Here is a 21,953-nt window from a genome sequence, read left to right on the forward strand (position 1 = left end):
TGATATTTGCCTGTAATTTTCTTTTTTTGTGATATCTTTGTCTGGATTTGGTATCAGGATGACGGTAGCCTCATAGAATGAGTATGAGACTGTTCCTTCTTCTGAAATTTTTTGGAAGAGTTTCAGAAGGATAGGTGTTAACTCTTCTCCAAATATTTGATAGAATTCACCCATGAAGCCATCTGGTCCTGGACTTTTGTTTGTTGGAAGTTTTTAAATCGCTGTTTCAATTTCAGTGCTGTGATTGGTCTGTTCGTATATTCTATTTCTTCCTGATTCAGTCTTTGAAGGTTGTACCTTGCTAAGAGTTTGTCCATTTCTTCTAGGTTGTCCATTTTATTGGCATACTGTTGTTTGCAGTAATCTCTTTTGATCCTTTGTATTTCTGTGGTGTCAGTTGTAACTGCACCTTTTTCATTTCTACTTTTATTGATTTGAGCACTTTCCCCTTTTTTTCTTGATGAGTCTGGATAAAGGTTTATCAATTTTATCTTTTCAAGAACCAGCTTTTAGTTTCATTGATCTTTTCTACTGTTTTCTTCATCTCTATTTCATTTATTTCTTCTCTGATCTTTATGATTTCTTTTCCTTCTGCTAACTTTGGGTTTTGTTTTTTCTTTCTCTAGTTGCTTAAGGTGTAAGGTTGTTTATTTTTCTTGTTTCCTGAGGTAAGATTGTATTTCTGTAAACTTCCCTCTTAGAACTGCTTTTGCTGCATCCTGTAGGTTTTGGATCATTGTGTTTTTGTTTTCATATGTCTCTAGGTATTTTTTTATTTCCTCTCTGATTTCTTTGGTGATCCATTGGTTTTTTAGTAACATGTTGTTTAACCTCTACGTGTTTGTGATTTTTACAATTTTTTTTCTTGTAGTTGATTTCTAATCTCATAGTGTTCTGGCTGGAAAATATGCTCGATATGATTTCAGTTTTCTTAAATTTACCAAGGCTCACTTTGTGGCCCAGCATGTGATCTATCCTTGAAAATGTTCCATGTGCACTTGAGAAGAATGTGTATTCTCCTGCTTTTGGATGGAATGTTCATCTGGTCTAATGTGTCATTTAAGGCCCATGTTTCCTTACTGATTTTCTGTCTGGATGATCGGTCCATTGATGTAAGTGGGATGTTAAAGTCCCCCACTATTATTTTTGTGTTACTGTTGACTTCTCCTTTTATGGCTGTTAATATTAACCTTACATATTGAGGTGCTCCTATGTTGGATGCATATATATTTACAATTGTTATAATTTCTTCTTGGATTGACCCCTTGATCATTATGTAGTGCCCTTCTTTGTCCCTTGTAATGGACTTTATTATAAAGTCTATTTTGTCTGATGTGAGTATTGCTACTCCAGCTTTCTTTTGATTTCCACTTGCATGGCATACCTTTTTCCATCCTCACTTTCAGGCTGTTTGTGTCCTTAGATCTGAAGTGGTTCTCTTATAGACAGCATATATACGGGTCTTGTTTTTGTGTCCATTTGGCCAGTCTTTTGGTTGGAGCATTTACATTTAAGGTAATTATCAATATGTATGTTCTTATTGCCATTCTGTTAATTGTTTAGGATTTGTTTCTGAAGTTCTTTTTTCTTCCCTTTCTCTTTTGTTCTTGTTCTTCAGGCATCCCAGCACTGGAGTCTGTAGGCTGTTGGGTGGGGACATGTCTCAGTGCCAAAAGAGAGTTGTGTTTGGATTGATTTTTCTGTTTTGTTTGTGTATCTATTGTAGGTTTTTCATTTGCAGTTACCATGATGTTTTAATATAGCAGTCTATGTATATACAAGATTTTTTAAGTTGCTGGTTTCTTACTTTCAAATGCCTTTCCAATATCCTGCATTTGTGCTCTCCTCTTCTCACAATTGCTGGTTTTGTGATCATATTTGTGTGTGTATATTTTCCTACCTTTACTATATGTTTGCCTTTACTGGTGTGCTTTCCCATTTGTAATGTTCTTGTTTCTAGTTGTGGCCTTTTCTTTTCTGCCTAGAGAAGTTCCTTTAGCATTTGTTGTAAAGCTGGTTTGGTGGTACTGAATTCTGTTAGCTTCTGCTTGTCTGTAAAGCTTTTGATTTCTCCACTGAATCTGAATGAGAGCCTTGCTGGGTAGAGTATTCTTGGTTATAGGTTTTCCCCTTTCATCACTTTAAATATATCATGCCACCACTTTCTGGCCTGCAGAGTTTCTGCTGAAAAATCAGCTGATAACCATGTGGGACATTCCTTTGTATGTTATTTGTTGCTTTTCCCTTTTGCTTTTAATATTTTCTCTGTCTTTATTTTTTGTCAGCTTGATTAATATGTGTCTTGGGGTGTTCCTTCTTGGTTTTATCCTGTATGGGACTATCTGTGCTTCCTGGACTTGAGTATTTCCTTTCCCATGTTAGGGAATTTTTTGGCTATTATGTCTGCAAATATTTTCTCAGGGCCTTTCTCTCCTCTCCTTCTGAGATGCATATAATGTGAATGTTGGTGCATTTAATGTTATCCCAGAGGTCTTTGAGACTGTGCTCATTTCTTTTCATTCTTTTTTCTTTATTCTGTTCCATGGCCGTGATTTCCACCAATCTGTCTTCCAGCTCACTTATCCTTTCTTCTGCCTCATTTATTCTGCTACTGATTCCGTCTAGTATATTATTTCAGTTATTGTATTGTTTATCTCTGTTCTTTAAATTTTCTATCCCTTTGTTAAACATTTCTTATATCTTCTTGGTCTGCGCCTCCATTCTTTTTCTGAGATCTTGGATCATCTTTTACTCTGAATTATTTTTCAGGCAGATTGCCTATCTTCACTTATTTGTTCTTCTGGGGTTTTATCCTATTCTTTCACCTGGAACATATTTCTCTGCCATCTCATATTTCACGTCTAACTTTCTGTGTTTGTGGTCTCCATTTCTCAGGCTGCATGTTTGTAGTTTCTCTTGCTTCTGGTTTCTCTTGCCCCCTGGTGTGTGAGGTTGGTCCAGGGGCTTGTGCAGGCTTCCTGATGGGAGGGACTAGTGCCTGCCCACTGGTGGGTGGAGCTGGGTCTTGTCCCTCTGGTGGGCAGGGCCTTGTCAAGGAATGGCTTGCACTCCAGACAACTTTACGAGGCCTGTCTGCTGATGGGTGTGGCTGTGTTCCCACCCTGTTGGTTGTTTGATCTGAGGCATCCCAGCACTGGAGTCTGTAGGCTGTTGGGTGGGGACATGTCTCAGTGCCAAAATGGTGACCTCCTGGAGAGCTCACACCAATGAATATTCCCTGGGGCCTCCACCACAAGTGCCCTTGCTCCCAGAGTGAGCTACAGCTGACCCCCACATCCCCAGGAGACCCTCCAGGACCCACAGGTAGGTCCAGCTCAGGCTCTTATGGAGTCACTGCTTTGCCATGGATCCCAGTGCACATAAGACCTTGTGTTTGTCCTCCCAAAGTGTAGTCTCTGTTTACCCCAGTCCTGTGCAGCTCCTGTACTCATGCCCCACTGGCCTTCAAAGCTAAATGCACTGGGGGCTCCTCCTCCTGATGCCAGACCTCCAGGCTGGGAAGCCTGATGCGGGGCTCAGAACTCTCACTCCTATGGGAGAACCTTTGTGATATAATTATTTTTCAGTTTGTGGGTAATCCAGACAGCAGGTATGGGATTTGACTATATTACAAAAGTGCCCCTCCTACCATCTTGTTGTGGCTTCTTTGTCTTTGGAATATAGAATATCTTTTTTGGTAGGTTCCAGTCTATTTTGTTGATGGTTGTTTAGCAGTTAATTGCAATTTTGGTGTTTTCGTGAGAAGAGCTGAGCTCAAGTCCTTCTACTCCACCATCTTGTCCTCAACCTCCCCCAGACTGCGGGTGCTGTGCCATGCCATGCCAGGGGCATAACAGCCTGTGGCTTCCCCGAGTCCAGGCTGGTGAGCTGGAGTCATTGCTCTGGCCTAGCTGCTTTTTCTGGCCTCACTGATTCAGGGCTGGGGCCACAACCCTAGGCCAGAGGTGGCACCCTCAAAGCATGGTGGGATGGTCAACCACCAGGTCAGGAAGCACGTGGGTCCATTCTGGTAATAATTTAATTAAATATTAATGTTAAAAATAAACTTTATTAAAGTATTAATGTATATGAAATAAAGTTTCCTAATTATAAGTATGTAATATGAGTTTTGACAAATATACATGACAATATAAGTTATGTAACCACCAACAGACTAATTTTATAAAAACTATTCATCACCTTAAAAGGTTCTCTTGTGCCCTTTGCATTCAATTATTACCTCTCACTCCTTGGCCCCACAAAACCACTGATTTGCTTTGTGTCACCATAGTTTTTACATTCACTACAATTTTATATAAATAGAAATATAAATAATTTTGTTTTCTTTCACTTAGCATAATGCTTTTGTGATTCATCCTTATTTTCATTGCTGCATAATATACCATTATGTGGATGTACAAAAATGTGTTGTGTCCATTAACGGTGGAAATTTGGGTTGTTTCCAGTTTGGGGCTGTTATGAATAAATCTGCTATTAACATTCAGGTAAAAGTCCTTGTGTAACATTTATTTGTATTTTCTTGAGTAGATAAGAGGAGAATTACTGAGTCATATGGTAAGTATATGTTTATGAGACAGGATAAACTATTTTATAAAGAGGTTATATCATTTTGCTATCCCACCAGCAATGTATGAGGGTTTTGGTTTTTCCACATTCTTGTCAACACTTCCTATTGTCGATCTTTTCAATTAGATACCAGTGATGGGTTCACTGGTATCTAGTAGTGATTTTAATTTACATATTCCTAGTAACTAATGATGTTCAGCATCTTTCAAGTGCTTATTTCACATTTGTGCATCTTGTTTGGTGAAATGTCTGTTCAAAACTTTTACCTACTTTTTAAATCAAGTTGTCTTATTATTACTGGGAGTTCTGTAAATATTTTGAATAAGATATGTATTTTCCAAATATCTTCTCTCAGTCTGTGGCTAATCTTTTCATTTTGTTAATGGTATCTTTTGTATAGCAAAATGATTTAATTTTGATGTCATGCAGGTTATCAATTTTTTATTTTATGGTTTGTGCTTTTCATGCCCTTTTAAACTGTTGTCTAACCCAAGATTACTATGATTTTCTTCTGATCCATTTTAAGTTAATTTTTGCGTTTTATGAAAGGTGAACGTTAAGGCTCCATTTTTAATTTATGGGTATCTAATTGTTTTATCATTTATTGAAAATATTATCTTTCCTCTGAGTTGCCATAGCACTTTCGCCAAATATTGTCATTTATGTGTGTGTTTGTGGATATTGTTCCATTACACTAATATTTATATTTTTTCAATACTTTTTCAATACCAGCCTATTGTGATTCCTGTAGCTTTAGAGTATGTCTTGAAATTTTATAGTGTAGCTCCTTAAACTTTTTTATTTTTCAAAACCGTTTGGGCTATTTTAGATCACTGCATTTTCATACATAGTTTAGAATCATGTTTCAATATCTTAAACAAAAAAAGTCTGCTGGGATTTTGTTTGGAATTGCTTTCACTTTGTAGATCAATTTGGGGAAAATGAACAATATTGAGTTTTCTGACCATTGATCAAGGTACATCTCTTTATTTAGGTCTTCTTTCATTTCCCTCAACATGGTTTATAATTTTCAGTATACATATTTTCTACATGTGTTAAATTTATACCTATTTTATAATTTGATGCTATTATGAGTATTGGATGGAGAGTTCTATAAATTTCAGTTTAGTCAAGGATGTCAATAGTGTTGTTCAGAACTTCTATATTCTAATTATTTTTTGCCTAATAATTCTATTGATTATTGAAAGAAGAATGTTTGCAACCTCAGCCTTAATTGTAGATTTGTCTGTTTTTCCTTCTAACTCTCAGTATTTCTCCATGTATTTTGAAGGTCTGTTACCAGATGAATCCACATAAAAGGTTGCTATATCTTCTTGATGAATTGACTTCATAATCATTCTCCCTATTTATCTCTCAAAATTTTTCTTGTTCTGAAATATACTTTGTCTATATTAATGATCCATTAATATAGTCACTTCAACCTTCATTTAATTAGTGTTTTCATGGTATACATTTTCCATTCTTTTAATTTATTTTTAAACTGTATTTGTCGTAGGCAACATATATTGGATCTGAATTTTTTTTTCCACTCAGGCAATCTCCGCCCTTAATTGGAGTGTTTAGACAATTTATTGACTTTAATGTGATTATCCCTATTGTTGCCTTGAATGAAAAGATTTTTCTATTTTCTATTTGTCCCATTTGTTCTCGCATTTGTTTTTTTTATGGTACCTTTTAATGATTCTATTTTATGTCCTATTGTCCTAAGTATTTGTTTTAAATTTTAATTAAAAAACTTTTTTTTTAATTTACATTTTGCTCTTTGGTTTATTATGTATATTATATATATATCTTTAACTTCCAATAAATAAACAGCATTATACCACTTCACATATAAGAATCCTTTAACAGTATACTTCTATCTCTCTTCCTGTTCTCTCTCTCTTCCTGTTCTTAGTACTACTGTTGCCATATATTTTATTTCTATCATGTTATAAATCCCACAATACATTGTTATTTGCATTTTAAGTGATCAATGATTTTTTGAAGAAATGAGTCTTTAATATTAATCCACATATTTAACCACTTATGGTGTTCTTCATTACTTAGTGTAGATCCATATTTTAATCTGGAATCATTTTTATTCTGCCTAAAGGACTTCCTTTATTATTTCTTTTTAATACTTCAGCTATTTTATTTAAAGATAAGTTATCAATACTGACAGGCCAAAAAATTCTAGAATAAGATAATGCTATGGAGAACAGGGTAGCTATTTTATATACAAGGGATTAGAAGGCATATTGTGTTCCTACAGTACAGTTGCTCTAGTTTTTATATACAATGTTTAAAGGTTACTTTCCATTTATAGTTATTACAAAATATTGGCTGCATTCCCCATGTTGTACAATACATCCTGGAGCCTATCTTACACCCAATAGTTTATACTTCCTACTCCCAGACCCCTCCCCTTCTCTCCCCACTGGTAACCACTAGTTTGTTCTCTTTATCTGTTGAGTCTGCTTCTTTTTTGTTATATTCACTAGTTTGTTGTATTTTTTTTCGATTCCACATATAAGTGATAACACGCAGTATTTGTCTTTCTCTGTCTGACTTATTTCACTTAGCATAATGCCATCTGAGTCCACTCATGCTGCTGCAAATGGCAACATTTCATTCCCTTTTTTGCTCTATTTTATATTGGAAATGCTTTTTAAAATTTTAATGTTTATTTTCTTATTAGTCATCCTTTTTTTTTAAGAACATTAAAATGTGAAAAGTGTATATTTAGGAGTTGAGCAAATAGTACATATGTATGTGTGTGTGTGTGTATATATATATATATTTTATTTTTTTATTCAAACAGAAAGTCACAAAAATTATAAACATCCTCATCAGTTCACTCAGTCCCGTGTAATTAATTTTTTTTATCTTGATCTTTTGTTAGCACTTTTATGAGTTCATCAGTTTTCCATTAGAGTTCTGAAAATGCTTATTCATTCAGTTCAGCAGTATAGTCAGTTACCAGAAACCTGTACTTGTCAGAGTCTTTTCCATGAATTCCTTGAAGATGAAACCCTTTTATAGGAACATACTTTCAAAAGCATCAGAATACACCCAGAACTGTCTGTAAATGACAAAAGACTTAAAAATGACCACGGTTAAAGATTTGATGAAAGTTCATAATAATGCAATTGACAAGGAAATTTAGTTATTTCTGAGATACATTTTAAATAATAACTAGAATTATGACATATAACATTATACCAGAACATATAAGATTTTTAGAAATTCCATGTAATGTCTGAAACATTTATATTAACATATTTCCATACAAATAACCCAAAAAAAGTTTAGTATTAGTTGTTTTGTTTGTTTGTTTATATTGAAGGTTCTTATTAGTCATCCATTTTATACACATCAGCGTATACATGTCAATCCCAATCTCCCACTTCAGCACACCACCACCACCACCCCCCGCCACTTTCCCCCCTTGGTGTCTATATGGTTTGTTCTCTATATCTGTGTCTCAATTTCTGCTCTGCAAACCAGTTCATCTGTACCATTTTCTAGGTTCCACATATTTGTGCTAATATACGATATTTGTTTTTCTCTTTCTGACTTACTTCACTCTGTATAACAGTCTCTAGATGCATCCACGTCTCTACAAATGACCCAATTTTGTTCCTTTTTATGGCTGAGTATATTCCATTGTATATATGTACCACATCGTCTTTATCCATTCGTCTGTTCATGGGTATTTAGGTTGCTTCCATGATCTGGCTATTGTAAATAGTGCTGCAGTGAACATTGGGATGCATGTGTTTTTTTGAATTATGGTTTCCTCTGGGTATATATATGCCCAGTAGTGGGATTGCTGGGTCATATGGTAATTCTATTTTTAGTTCTCTAAGGAACCCCTATACTGTTCTCCATAGTGGCTGTATCAATTTACATTCCCACCAACAGTGCAAGAGGGTTCCCTTTTTCTCCACACCCTCTCCAGCATTTGTTGTTTGTAGATTTTCTGATGATGCCCATTCTAACTGGTGTGAGGTGATACCTCATTGTAGTTTTGATTTGATTCTCTAATGATTAGTGATGTTGAGCAGCTTTTCATGTGCTTCTTGGCCATCTGTATGTCTTCTTTGGAGAAATATCTATTTAGGTATTCTGCCCATTTTTGGATTGGGTTTTTTGTTTTTTTAATATTGAGCTGCATGAGCTGTTTATATATTTTGCTGATTAATCCCTTGTCAGTTGCTTCGTTTGCAAATATTTTCTCCCATTCTGAGGGTTGTCTTTTCGTCTTATTTATGGTTTCCTTTGCTGTGCAAAAGCTTTTAAGTTTCATTAGGTCCCATTTGTTTATTTTTGTTTTTATTTCCATTACTCTAGGAGGTGGATCAAAAAATATCTTGGGTTTATTTTTGTAGGTCCGTTTCTTCTCTTGTGTTTCCCACTTAGAGAAGTTCCTTTAGCATTTGTTGTAGAGCTGGTTTGGTGGTGCTGAATTCTCTTAGCTTTTGCTTGTCTGTAAAGCTTTTGATTTCTCCATCGAATCTGAATGAGATCCTTGCTGGGTAGAGTAATCTTGGTTGTACGTTCTTCCCTTTCATCACTTTAAGTATATCATGCCACTCCCTTCTGGCTTGTAGAGCTTCTGCAGAGAAATCTGCTGTTAACCTTATGGGAGTTCCCTTGTATGTTATTTGTCATTTTTCCCTTGCTGCTTTCAGTAATTTTTCTTTGTGTAATTTTTGCCAATTTGATTACTATGTGTCTCGGCATGTTTCTCCTTGGGTTTGTCCTGTATGGGACTCTCTGCACTTGCTGGATTTGGGTGGCAATTTCCTTTCCCATGTTAGGGAAGTTTTCGACTATAATCTCCTTAAATATTTTCTCGGGTCCTTTCTCTCTCTCTTCTTCTTCTGAGACCCCTATAATGCGAATGTTGTTGCGTTTGATGCTGTCCCAGAGGTCTCTTAGGCTGTCTTCATTTGTTTTCATTCTTTTTTCTTTATTCTTTTCTACAGCTGTGAATTCCACCGTTCTGTATTCCAGGTCACTTATCCGTTCTTCTGCCTCCATTATTCTGCTATTGATTCCTTCTAGTGTATTTTTCATTTCAGCTATTGTATTGTTCATCTGTTTCTTCTTTAATTCTTCTAGGTCTTTATTAAACATTTCTTGCATCTTCTGGATCTTTGCCTCTGTTCTTTTTACGAGGTCCTGGATCATCTTTGCTATCATTATTCTGAATTCTTTTTCTGCAAGGTTGCCTATCTCCACTTCATTTAGTTTTTCTGGGGTTTTATCTTGTTCCTTCATCTGGTACATAGCCGTCTGCCTTTTCATCTTATTTTTCTGTGAATGTGGTTTTTATTCCACAGGCTGCAGGACTATAGTTCTTCTTGCTTCTGCTGTCTGCCCTCTGGTGGATGAGGCTATCTAAGAGGCTTGTAGAAGTTTCCTGATGGGAGGGACTGGTAGTGGGTAGAGCTGACTGTTGCTCTGGTGGGCAGAGCTCAGTAAAACTTTAATCCACTTGTCTGCTGATGGGTGGGGCTGGGTTCCCTCCCTGTTGCTTGTTTGGCCTGAGGTGACCCAACACTGGAGCCTACCGCGGCTGTTTGGTGGGGCTAATGGCAGTCTCTGGGAGGGCTCACGCCAAGGAGTACTTCCCAGAACTTCTGCTGCCAGTGTCCTTGTCCCCTGGTGAGCCACAGCTGCCCCCCTCCTCTGCAGGAGACCCTCCAACACTAGCAGGTAGGTCTGGTTCAGTCTCCTATGGGGTCACTGCTCCTTCCTCTGGGTCCCGATGTGCATACTACTTTGTGTGTGCCCTCCAAGAGTGGAGTCTCTGTTTCCCCCAGTCCTGCTATCAAATCCCACTAGCCTTCAAAGTCTGATTCTCTAGGAATTCCTCCTCCCATTGCCAGACCCCCAGGTTGGGAAGCCTGACGTGGGGCTCAGAACCTTCACTCCAGTGGGTGGACTTCTGTGGTATAAGTATTCTCCAGTTTGTGAGTCACCCACGCAGCAGTTATGGGGTTTGATTTTATTGTGATAGCACCCCTCCTATCATCTCATTGCAGCTTGTCCTTTGTCTTTGCATGTGGGGTATCTTTTGGTGAGTTCCAGTGTCCTTCTGTCGATGATTGTTCAGCAGTTAGTTATGATTCCAGTGTTCTCGAAAGAGGGAGTGAGAGCATGTCCTTCTACTCCGCCATTTTGTACCAATCTCTTCCTTTATTATTTCTTGTAGTACATGTCTCCTAGTGATGAATTCCCTCAGATTTTTATTCATGAGTAAAAATCTGTGTTTCACCATTTGAAAGATATGTGCTGAGTATAGAATTTTATTTTGACCCATTATAATCATTTGTTGCTTTCAAGATGTCATGTCATTTTGGACTGTGTAGTTTCCAATGAGTAGATTTCATCATTCTTATCTTTGCCTCTGTGTAGGAAATATATCTTTTCTCTCTGGCTGCTTTTAACATTTTTTCTTCATCACTAGTTTTCAACAGTGTGATGATGTATTTTTCTTTGTTTATTCTGCTTAGGATCCTTTGAGTTTTTTGGATCTTTAGGTTTACTGTTACCAAGTTTGACTATCATTTTGCTATTTTGGCTTCATTGCTGTAAATATGTTTTCTGCTGATCTTCCTTTCTGAGGCTCCAATTACATTTATTCTAGACTGCTCAATTTTGTCCCAGGGGTCAGTGATGCTTTGGGGTTTTCTTCTCTCTCATGTTTCTTTTTGGAAATTTTCTATTGCTTTTTATTCAAGTTCACTATTCTTCTCTGCTATGATGTCTAATATTCAGATAAAAATATATCTGAAATGATTAAATTACCTCTCAAAATTTGAGTCTTTTTAATATCTTCTAATTCTCACTTTATCACATTCATGTTTTCCTCAGCCTTCTTGAATATCTGGAATATATTTTCCAAAGCATTTTTAATATCCTTTTCTACTAATTTTATCATCTCTTTTATTTCTAGGTATGTTTCTGGTGATTTACTTTTTTCCTCTGGTTATCCATCTTTTTCTTGATACCTACTACTTTTCATATAGTTAACATTGTGAATTTTACATTTATGGTGATATTTTGTTGGATTCTTTTCAATAGATAGTTATCTGGAAGGAAGTTATGTTACTTAGAATCAGTTTTTAAGCTTTTTTAGGGTGGGTCTAGAAAAGCCTTTAGTTTATGGCTAATTTGTTCCCACTACTGAAGTGACACCCCTATATCTGTTTTCCCATGTAGTTGGAGATCTCAGCAGTTTGGCTGGTAGTGACATGAAATACTCTCAGCCTTGTATGAGCTTTGTGAATTGTTCTGCTTTATCCTTTTGGTGGTTTGTTCCCAAGCCTGGGGTAGTTTATTCACATGGATGCACAGATCAGTAACCAGACAAAATTTCAAGAGAACCATTCTATAAATCTCTGGGGTATTCTATCTATGCAGCTCTCTTCTCTCTAGTATTTTGCCTCATAAATTATGTTTTTGCCACATTAGACTCTGATTTCTGTCTCCTTGGTTTGGTGAGACGTCTGATCTCTCCTTGAGTTTCGGTTTCCTGGGAAATCTCTCCATTCAGTAAGCTAGAACACTTAAACTAAAGTTTACTTCGATTGTTATCCTTCTCTCATCTTATTCTCAGTTGCCTGTTGACCAATATGTGAAGACTGCCGTTTAATATATTTTGTTCAGCTTCCTAGTTAAGGTAGGAGATTAAATCCAGTATCCATGTTGACTTTTCAACAACAATTGCCTAACCTCTCCAAACCTAAGGTATAACTTTCCAGGATTCTTACTTACTTACTTGTTTATTTATGGCTGTGTTGAGTCTTTGTTGCTGCATGCAGGCTTTCTCAGTTGCATCAAGTGGGGGCTACTTTTCATTGTGGTGCACAGGCTTCTCATTGCGGTGGAGTTTGTTGCGGAGCACGGGCTTTAGGCACATGGGCTTCAGTAGTTGTGGCTCACAGGCTTAGTTGCTCCCCGGCACATGGGGTCTTCCCGGACCAGGGATCGAACCCGTGTCCCCTACACTGGCATGTGGATTCTTAAGCACCGCACCACCAGGGAAGTCCCCAGTATTCTTATTTTTAATTCAAAAAGAAAAATATTTTTGTTGGTGTCATACTTTCTAGTTGCCTTTTTTTCTCTTCTCAGTACTGCATTTGGGAACTCTCTCATACCTGTAAACAGAAGTAATTAACTACTTTTTAACATTAAAAGTTTAGAGATATTAATTTGCTACAATATATAGTATGTATAATATTGCACTTATAATAATAAGATCAGTTCTACTTTTGTGTGGAAATTTTTCAAACTACTTTAATAACATTTCTGACTTGATGCTAATAAAAGCTCTGTGAACTAGATAAATCTGGCGTTATAATTCTCATTACAAAGTAAAGAAGCTAAGGCCTCACAAGATTCATTAATTTTTCTCAATCGCATAACCTATAAATGATGAGATAGGATCTTCTGACTTTTATAACAATGTTTTTTCCAATTTTCCAGAGTCTGTCTTCCTGGAAGATGTAGAACTTTATGTAAAATAGCAAAACATCTAGTATAGTATGGTAGCAAAACTTTTCACTTTTCGTGAGGAAGGCAATATGGTGGAATAGAAATAACTAGATTTAGAGTAAACGGATGATTTGTCAGTCATATTCAATCTAAGTAATAAAAACAACGTGGAATTACATAAAATGAGCAAAACAACTTTTATACAACTATTTTATATTTACTTTAGGAAACAAAAAGCAGATTTACAATTGTTCAGCTAGAGGGCATGTTGTAAATGGAGCAAAAAGAGAGTTTAGTGTATGCCAATTGTTAAGGTGACCAAAATGCCTGCTTAGGAGATCCATTTTAATTTTTCAGGAGATTTAGTTAAGAAATTAATCAAATGGCCTTTGTATTTTAGTAAATGGGACAAAATAAAGAACAAAAGATTGAGAAATTTTTAAATTTTTGTGAATGAGTTAGATCTCTGTTCATATCTACTATGGTGTCAAAATATTTGATATATGTAGTTAATCTTTATGTAAAATCTTGTGTTAAGTATACACTCTGTTTAAGAAGAGAATTAATTTTGAACCTAATAATTATTTTTGAAAAAAGTCACCTAATTGCATACCTAAGCAGCTGTAGCTATTGAAGTATGACATTTCTTGATCTGTTCCCCCCTTCATAGCAAAAAGATTTTATATGATTCATCTGTAAAAACATAAAATCAAGTTAAAGAGCAAGTTGAGTAATCACTACTTACATGATAAAATATATGAGAAAATATGATTGCAGGTCATTCCTATTTTTTGCAGTGGTCATGGCTATTATATAAGGTTAACCTATCCTATGTAAAGGCACCATATCCTTCCTGACTTTCACCAGTCACTGCCTGACTTACCCAACCCTAAAGCATTACTTTCCAATAATCTTATTTATTTTTAAATTCAGAGATAAAAATAATAATGGTTGGTGTAATACATTCTAGTTGCATTTTTTTTTTCTCTCAGAGTTGCATTTGGGAACTGCAATGGGTTGGCTGTGGTGGATTTTATACAGAAGACAGTACTGTTAAGCATGGGGACCATTGACCTATATAGATCAAGTGACCTATACCAACGACAACCACGGTCTCCTCGAAAAAACAAGCAGTTCATTGCAGGTAGGAGATAAGATCATTATGAACTTGATTAGTTCACCTGTTTTCTTACCTTTAGATTTCTTGTCTTTCTTCTGTGATGCTATTCAAATGCACAGCAATATAAAGTCAACATACTTTACAATACCACGTAAGTAAAATTGGTCAGAAACATAGTAAGAATCTTTGAAAGGGTAAAGGAGGTGTTTAAACTTCAATTTGTTGTTAACGTTAGGAAGGATCTCAAGTTTCTTAAGTTGAATTCCTAAAAAATAATAAAAGATAAGAAGGTATTAAATATAAAAATGCTAAAATCAGGCTATCTAGTTGAAAAAGCTGCTTGCAATGGTTGTGTTAACTGGGATAGTTTTCTTCTAATATATGATAGCTTTAAAAATATAACTTAAGGTCATTCACTAGTTTTAATATTTTAAAGTAACTCCATTTTTTGGCTGTCACCTTTCCTTGTTGGATGGTGACTTTCTTGGAGTAACAAATGCAGTAAACATTATTAACATCTTAAAATGCTATGAAAGATGATATTTTTCTTGACAAATTAGAAAAACATACAAAGTTAGTAAAATACAAGCCAAAATACTTTCTACGCATAACGCCAAACCTTGATATGCCAAATTATCCAAAGTTGTACTAAAATTTCAGTACATATCCAAATAGCTGGCTTTGCAAACGTTGCCAACATTTTGTATATTTTCTGTCCACTGACATAGTTTAGTTGGTAAAATATTGGTTGAGCTAAAAGGTTTGCAGGTGGAAATGCATCTATAGTATTATGTGTTATTTTATACAGTTTTTAAAATTTTCTACTGTTTTTTAAAATAATCAGTTGAATATTGACACTTTTACTAAATATACCCACGTAAAGACTATTTTAAAGTAAAAAGAGTACATTATGGTAGGTGTTATTTTCTAAATAGCAAATGTGCCAAATTTAACATCTGAATGTGGTAATAAATGAAGTTTCCTTTTGAACTAATGAAAAATTACTTGATATACTGAAATTCTCCTTCTTTGTTAATCTTTCTTTTGTAAACCTATACCCTTTCCAAATTGCTAATTTAGACCCTTTTCAGGAGCACAAAAGTTCTCCTTCAGAACCTGGAGTTTCTCTGTTTTTTGTTAGGGATCTCAACTTTTAGCAATATTTTATGGGTGCTAGCAATGTAAAATTAGACAGGTTCTGCTTCTACCACTACTGGCTTTTGAAAGAAAGGCAGAGTAAGAGAAATTGTGCATGAATATACCATGAGATCCCCTCACGATTGAGAAAGAGAAAGTTGACTTTTGAAAGTTCATGGACTCTTGATTGATAGAAAGATGTTAGGGGATAGTAGGCACTGTTTGCATGCTGAAACACTAATTCAATCAGAAAAGCTGTGGATCCTAAGACAACATCTAAATTACTTGCTGGATATACACAGTGGGATGACAAAGTATATATTTTGACAGAGGTAATACAATTATTATTTAATTTAAACTTACTGAGCCTCAAAAATTATGATTAGAGCTCAGAATTTTAATGACTTTAAAATTAGGAAAAACTGTGATGAAGTTGTAAACTCTGCTTGTATTTAGTATATATAATGAGTACTCTGTTATTAAAAAAAAAGACTAAAATCCCTAAGCTTTCTTGTTCATACTGAAGATTAAAGACAACCATTTTTATATTTATGAGGTAACATACATATTACTTATAAGCTAAATAAGTTTACTATGTAAAAAGCATAAAGAGAAATATGCCATTTATTTTTATAAGATATTTGATTAAATAAAATTACTACAGCATTCTCATCATTCATCTATCACCTCACTTTCTAATTGATTTAATTTTTTAATATCTCCTTTCTAATTTGATTACCTAAACTTGCTGCAATTTCTTCATCTTGGCTGTTCTGTATTCTGGTATGATATCACTTCCTTTCACTTTAGACTATTTTTCTCTCTTTCTTCTGCCTGCTGCTGATGCTGGTGTTCTGGCATGTTCCAAAGACAACTTTTGCATGCGTGGCCTGTCTAACTTTTATCCTGATTTAACGAAACGGATCCGTACTTCCTACCAGAGTAAGTTCAATAAAGGTTAGGCAAATAGCTTTTTTTTAAGTCATAATGCTTGAGTTAAATCCATATATCTGTGCTTAGTAATGTGTTTTTAAAAACACATTCAGCATGCATGCAAATTTTTGTTTTGTTACGGAAATGCAACCTGATAATTTTAATAAAAATTATATAAATATTTCAAATAGTTATATACCCATTTACCCATATTCATTGTTTCAGTGTTTATTTCAAACCATGTGTACCACGTGCTATTAGTCCAAGAGCCATTGTCTTTTGTTTTGAGGAGGAAGAGCCATGGTGTCCTTGTAAATAATAAACCTGATATTCTAGCATCAATAATAATTGAATGCTTATTTTGGAAACCTTATGCCTTTGGCCATTTTATAAAATTATTTTAACCAGGGCCACAATACTTGCTTTTTCTAATGTAATTAGATTTCTTGGAGGTAGCATTTCTGATGCTTTTCATTAAAATAGAATATACAAACACACATTTCTATAGTGAATTTAGGAAACAAACATTGTGAAACTGGGGAATTAAGGTCACAAATAAAAGTCACTAATATTAACATTTACCATGGTAGCAAATGCAAATCTGAAGATGATGTGTCAGATATTCTATTAAATGGTGCAGAAAGAGTGGGGAGTGAGAGTATGATTGGAGGTGCAGATGATACTAGTGATATTATGGGTGAATATTTATTGACATGAGAAGATGTATATAATATGTTAATCAATATGTTTAAAAAGAACTTAATACATATAAGACAATCTCATATTTGTATAAAATATATATATGGATACATACATGTTGCTTGTATCCTAAATTTCTTTAGACCTCACCTCACCAGCTTGTACATACTTAATGGAATTACATCACTTATAAAAACCTAAAATTTTGTGTTCCATTAGCTAAAAGAAGTCAATACCTATGAAAGCCTTAAAGTTTTTCTGGGGTGCAGAGGGTGACTTATTTTTGCTCGGAACTATTCTTTAGTTTTCTACTCTGAGCACCCCCTTTTTCAGTGCTTCCCACTGCCTCTACTCCTGGTGCCTTGTGATAGAACACATATCTGTGTTGGCTTCTGCTGTTACTAAAACAGAAACTTATTAGGTATTATAACATTTCTTGACACCTGAAAATTATATGAAATTTTAGTTTCCATAATTAAAATTTCCATAAAAGTTGTATTGGAACACAGCCAAACTCATTCATTTACATATTGTTTCTGGCTGCTTCCAAACTACAATGGCAGAATTGAGTAGTTGCAACAGAAACCATATGGCCCCTAGAGAATGGACTTGAGGATACGGGGAAGGGAAAGGGTAAGCTGGGACAAAGTGAGAGAGTGGCATGGACATATATACACTACCAAACGTAAAATAGATAGCTAGTGGGAAGCAACTACATAGCACAGGGAGATCAGCTCGATGCTTTGTGACCACCTAGAGGGGTGGGATAGGGAGGGTGGGAGGGAGGGAGATGCAAGAGGGAAGAGATATGGGGACATATGTATATGTATAACTGATTCACTTTGTTATAAAGCAGAAACTGACACACGATTGTAAAGCAATTATACTCTAATAAAGATGTTAAGGGCTTCCCTGGTGGCACAATGGTTGAGAGTCCGCCTGCCGATGCAGGGGACACGGGTTCGTGCCCTGGTCCGGGAAGATCCCACATGCCGCAGAGCGGCTGGGTCCGTGAGCCATGGCCGCTGAGCCTGCGTGTCCGGAGCCTGTGCTCCGCAACGGGAGAGGCCACAACAGTGAGAGGCCCGTGTACAGCCAAAAAAAAAAGAAAAGATGTTAAAAAAAAAATTGCCCACCCGAAAAAAAAAAAGAAACCATATGGCCCATGAGACCTAAATATTTACTGTCTTGCCCCTCACATAAATTTGCTGACCTCTCCCCTATACTATTCTTCGTTACCCATCCCCTACCACCTAAATGGTTTCAGCCACAACCTTTCCTGAAAATAGTTTCCAGGTGGTTTAACACACATACTCAGACTTCAGAATCCTAGTTTAGCCTTCTCAAGGTAGAATCCCCCTACTGTGTGTGTGTGTGAGAATGCATCCATCTGTACAGATAGAAAAAGTTTCTGGAACATGAGACTGTAGATTTTATAAATTTCTTTTAATGTATTTTATGGTATTTCTATAATAAAGACATAATGCTTTTATAGTAAAAAGAAGTTGGATTCTGAGGATAAGAAGCAGGCTCTTAGTTAATCTGAATTCTACAATATCAACCATGATATTAAAGTTAATTACTTCAATAATCTTATGTTGCCTTCAGAATAAAAAAGCCAAGATTTTAAACCTTCATTCAGGGTACTCTAAAATATAATTCTTATCTGCATCTTCAAATGAATTTTCTACTACTGCTATAAAAACACTCCTCTTAAGCCAGTGTATGTATCTTACTACACTTATAATTTATTTATAAGTGAAACTTTCCTTAGATTTCACTCCCTATAGTAAACCTTTCCTGCTGCCATTAGAGCCCTTTGCACCAATTCCTTAATTTAAATGTCTATAGTGCCTACGGTGTACAGGCTTCTACACAGTAGTGTCTGAACCATTTAATTGGTACTTAGATTTATTTGTATTTTTATGCATATGCTCTACCTTTATAAATGCATGATAAAAGCCTGAAAACCATATCTAAAATTGTTATTATCCTCTACACCCAGCACAAGTATGAGCTCAGCAAGTCAATGATGATGGTAGTGAGATGGAGCATGACAGGAGACTCTTTGCTCACAAGAATAGCCAGCAGAATTTTCAGATTTGATAAATGAGAGTAGACATGGCTTCTGGGTTCACTGGAATTTTGCAAAAGAAATCATAGTTTCTTCTAAACAAAGAATTAAAGTGTCAAGACAGAAGTAAAATCAAGTCCTCAGAAGGCCATAAAAGATGTTCTATGTCTTCCATGGGACTATGATTTGTGGATGCAAAGAAATGCTTTGGAAAGAGCAAGAGACATAGGGTGAGAAGGTTTATATCAAGTTCTGCCTTTTCTTCTTATTGACTAATTACATTTATAATCTTAAGCAAGTCATTTAACTGCTCTGAGTTTCTTTTTTCTCATATATAAAGTAAAAATCATAGGGCTTCCCTGGTGGCGCAGTGGTTGAGAGTCCGCCTGCGGATGCAGGGGACACGGGTTCGTGCCCCGGTCTGGGAAGATCCCACATGCCGCGGAGCGGCTGGGCCCGTGAGCCATGGCCGCTGAGCCTGCGCGTCCGGAGCCTGTGCTCCACAACGGGAGAGGCCACAGCAGTGAGAGGCCCGCGTACCGCAAAAAAAAAAAAAAAAAAAAAAAAAAAATCATAATCCCTACTTTCCCCTTAGAGACTTTTGGAACTTTTCAAGATTAGTGTTTATAATTGCACTTCTATAAATATTAGATATTATTATTATAATAGAAGATGAAACCACGTCACATGTTAAATAACCTTTCCAGAATACAACAAATCTATGGAAGAATTTAGGGCTAACATCCAGTCAGCTGCCTCATCACCTAGTGCTCTTTCTACTTGTTATAATGACAAATTCTGCTAGTTAATGCTTTGTGGTTAAAGGTTTTTGTTTGTTGGTAATATCTATAATTTGACTACATAGTAGAAGTGCACATTTGAGAAAAGTTCACAATGTACATAAACAAAAGGACATGCTTGCTTGACAACTTAAAAGGTAGTTGAGAAAGAACATTATTAGAACAACCTTACCAGTGTTGAAGAGGTATTTACTTAAAAAAAAAAATTGATAATATACCATTTGCACCAAAGGAGGTTTGGAAGGTATGCTGAAGGTAGAACATTGTCAGAAAAGGTGCTTATGCATCAATTTCTAGTTATGCATTGGGAAATCCTTTGGAAAGTTTCAGTCCTATCTACAGACATTTTCTCTCTTTCACTGCATAGTTTGTTCAGAATGTGGGGAGTCATAACAGATCCTGGAAATACAAATCAGTAACATAAAGAAAAATTGAACGAAAAGGGGAAGATAAGAGAAAACTAGCAAAGAGAGGCAAATAAACATTTTCAAAAATGAATGGAGCGGGCTTTCCTGGTGGCACAGTGGTTAAGAATCTGCCTGCCAATGCAGGGGATACAGGTTCGAGCCCTGGTCCGGGAAGATCCCACATGCCATGGAGCAACTAAATCCGTGAGCCACAACTACTGAGCCCACATGCCACAACTGAAGCCCACGAGCCTAGAGCCCATGCTCCACAACGAGAAGCCACCGTGATGAGAAGCCTGTGCACCGCAACGAAGAGTAGCCCCCACTTGCTGCAACTAGAGAAAGCCCACGCGCAGCAACAAAGACCCAACGCAGCCAAAAATAAATAAATAAAATAAATTTATTTTTTTAAAAATGGAGAAAGTCAAGAATGGAGGAGGAGTAAAACAAATAAGAGGAATGCCTCAAGGAACAAAAACTAGCAAAAATTATGGTAAACAATGAATGGGAAAAGTCCATTTATTTAAAAAATATTTATTAAGCATCCTCTGTATAAAACATTTTTTAGGCAGTAGATATATAATGATGAATGAAATAATTATAGTCTCTTCCCTCAATTTATAAGAGAAAACATATAAAGAAATTCATAGATATACAATTACAGTTGAAAAAAGAAAGCAATCCTATGAAAGAAAAAGTAGACGTGGAAAAGTTGGACCTATTTTTGAGAGTGTTGTTAGGGAAGGGCCTATCTGAGGAGGAAACATTTAAGTGAATCCTTACAAGATAAGAAGGAATCAGACAAAGCTTTGAACTTACACTTCTGACCAAGGTAGAGTAACAGGGACAAGATTTAACATCCTGCCTCAAACAAACAGAAACAGCCATAATAAATGAAGCTGTGGTTTTTAAGACATGGGACATCAGACAATGAAGAAGAGTAATTTCTGACAGATAAGAAACAATTGAACCCTATAACCATACCTCTTTATTGCCCTGAGAGAGTTTCTAGACCGCAGCAAAGGGAGAAGGGGAAACCCAAGAGGAAACCAGTCAACTCCCTATGCTGAGAAGATGGAGATGAGAAACTGGGGACACCAAAGCAGCTACAGCTCCTAAAGAGAGGATCCCAGATATCTACAGTTTCCTCCTCCAACAGATCAACACATACCTATGATGTAGCTACACAGGGACAGGTAAAGAACCATCTGAAAGGATTAAAGGAAATGGTATCCAACACTCAAAGGGAATAGTGCCTATTTTTTCCCACCAGGCAGACTAAAAAAAAAAAAAAAAAAATATATATATATATATATATATATATATATATATATATATATATGAAATTCACATCTGCTTCTAATTAACATTGTACTGGGGATTCTAGCCAGTGTAGTCAGGCAAGATAAAGAAAAGTTATCCAGACTGGAAAAGAAGTTAAATCATCCTTTTTCATAGACAACATGATCATCTATGAAGAAAATCTAATGAAGTCTACAAAAGAGCTACTAGAACTAGTAAGTGAGTTTAACAAAGTACAGGATATAAGGTCAGTGTACAAAAATCAATTTTATTTCTGTCAACCTGCAACACTTAGCCATAAATTAAACAACAGATGTGAAAGACTCATGCGTTGAAAACCGGAAAACATTTCTGAGAGAAGTTAAAGAAGACCTTAAAAAATG

The 21,953-nt window shown here is 35.9% G+C and overlaps 1 protein-coding gene across 2 annotated transcripts in view; it reads left to right on the forward strand.

Moving 5' to 3' along the window:
- The window catches only part of STXBP5L (syntaxin binding protein 5L), a 377,334-nt gene that overhangs the window by 270,037 nt on the left and 85,344 nt on the right, over positions 1 to 21,953 (forward strand). For both annotated transcript variants that reach the window (XM_082839711.1, XM_082839710.1), the window contains exon 19: positions 14,091 to 14,242. In XM_082839711.1, the coding sequence (XP_082695837.1) occupies positions 14,091 to 14,242 (152 nt within the window). The remainder of the gene's footprint in view (positions 1 to 14,090; positions 14,243 to 21,953) is intronic.

This window comes from Leucopleurus acutus, assembly GCF_964270905.1.
Source record: "Leucopleurus acutus genome assembly, chromosome: 5".
Taxonomy (NCBI): Eukaryota; Metazoa; Chordata; class Mammalia; order Artiodactyla; family Delphinidae; genus Leucopleurus; species Leucopleurus acutus.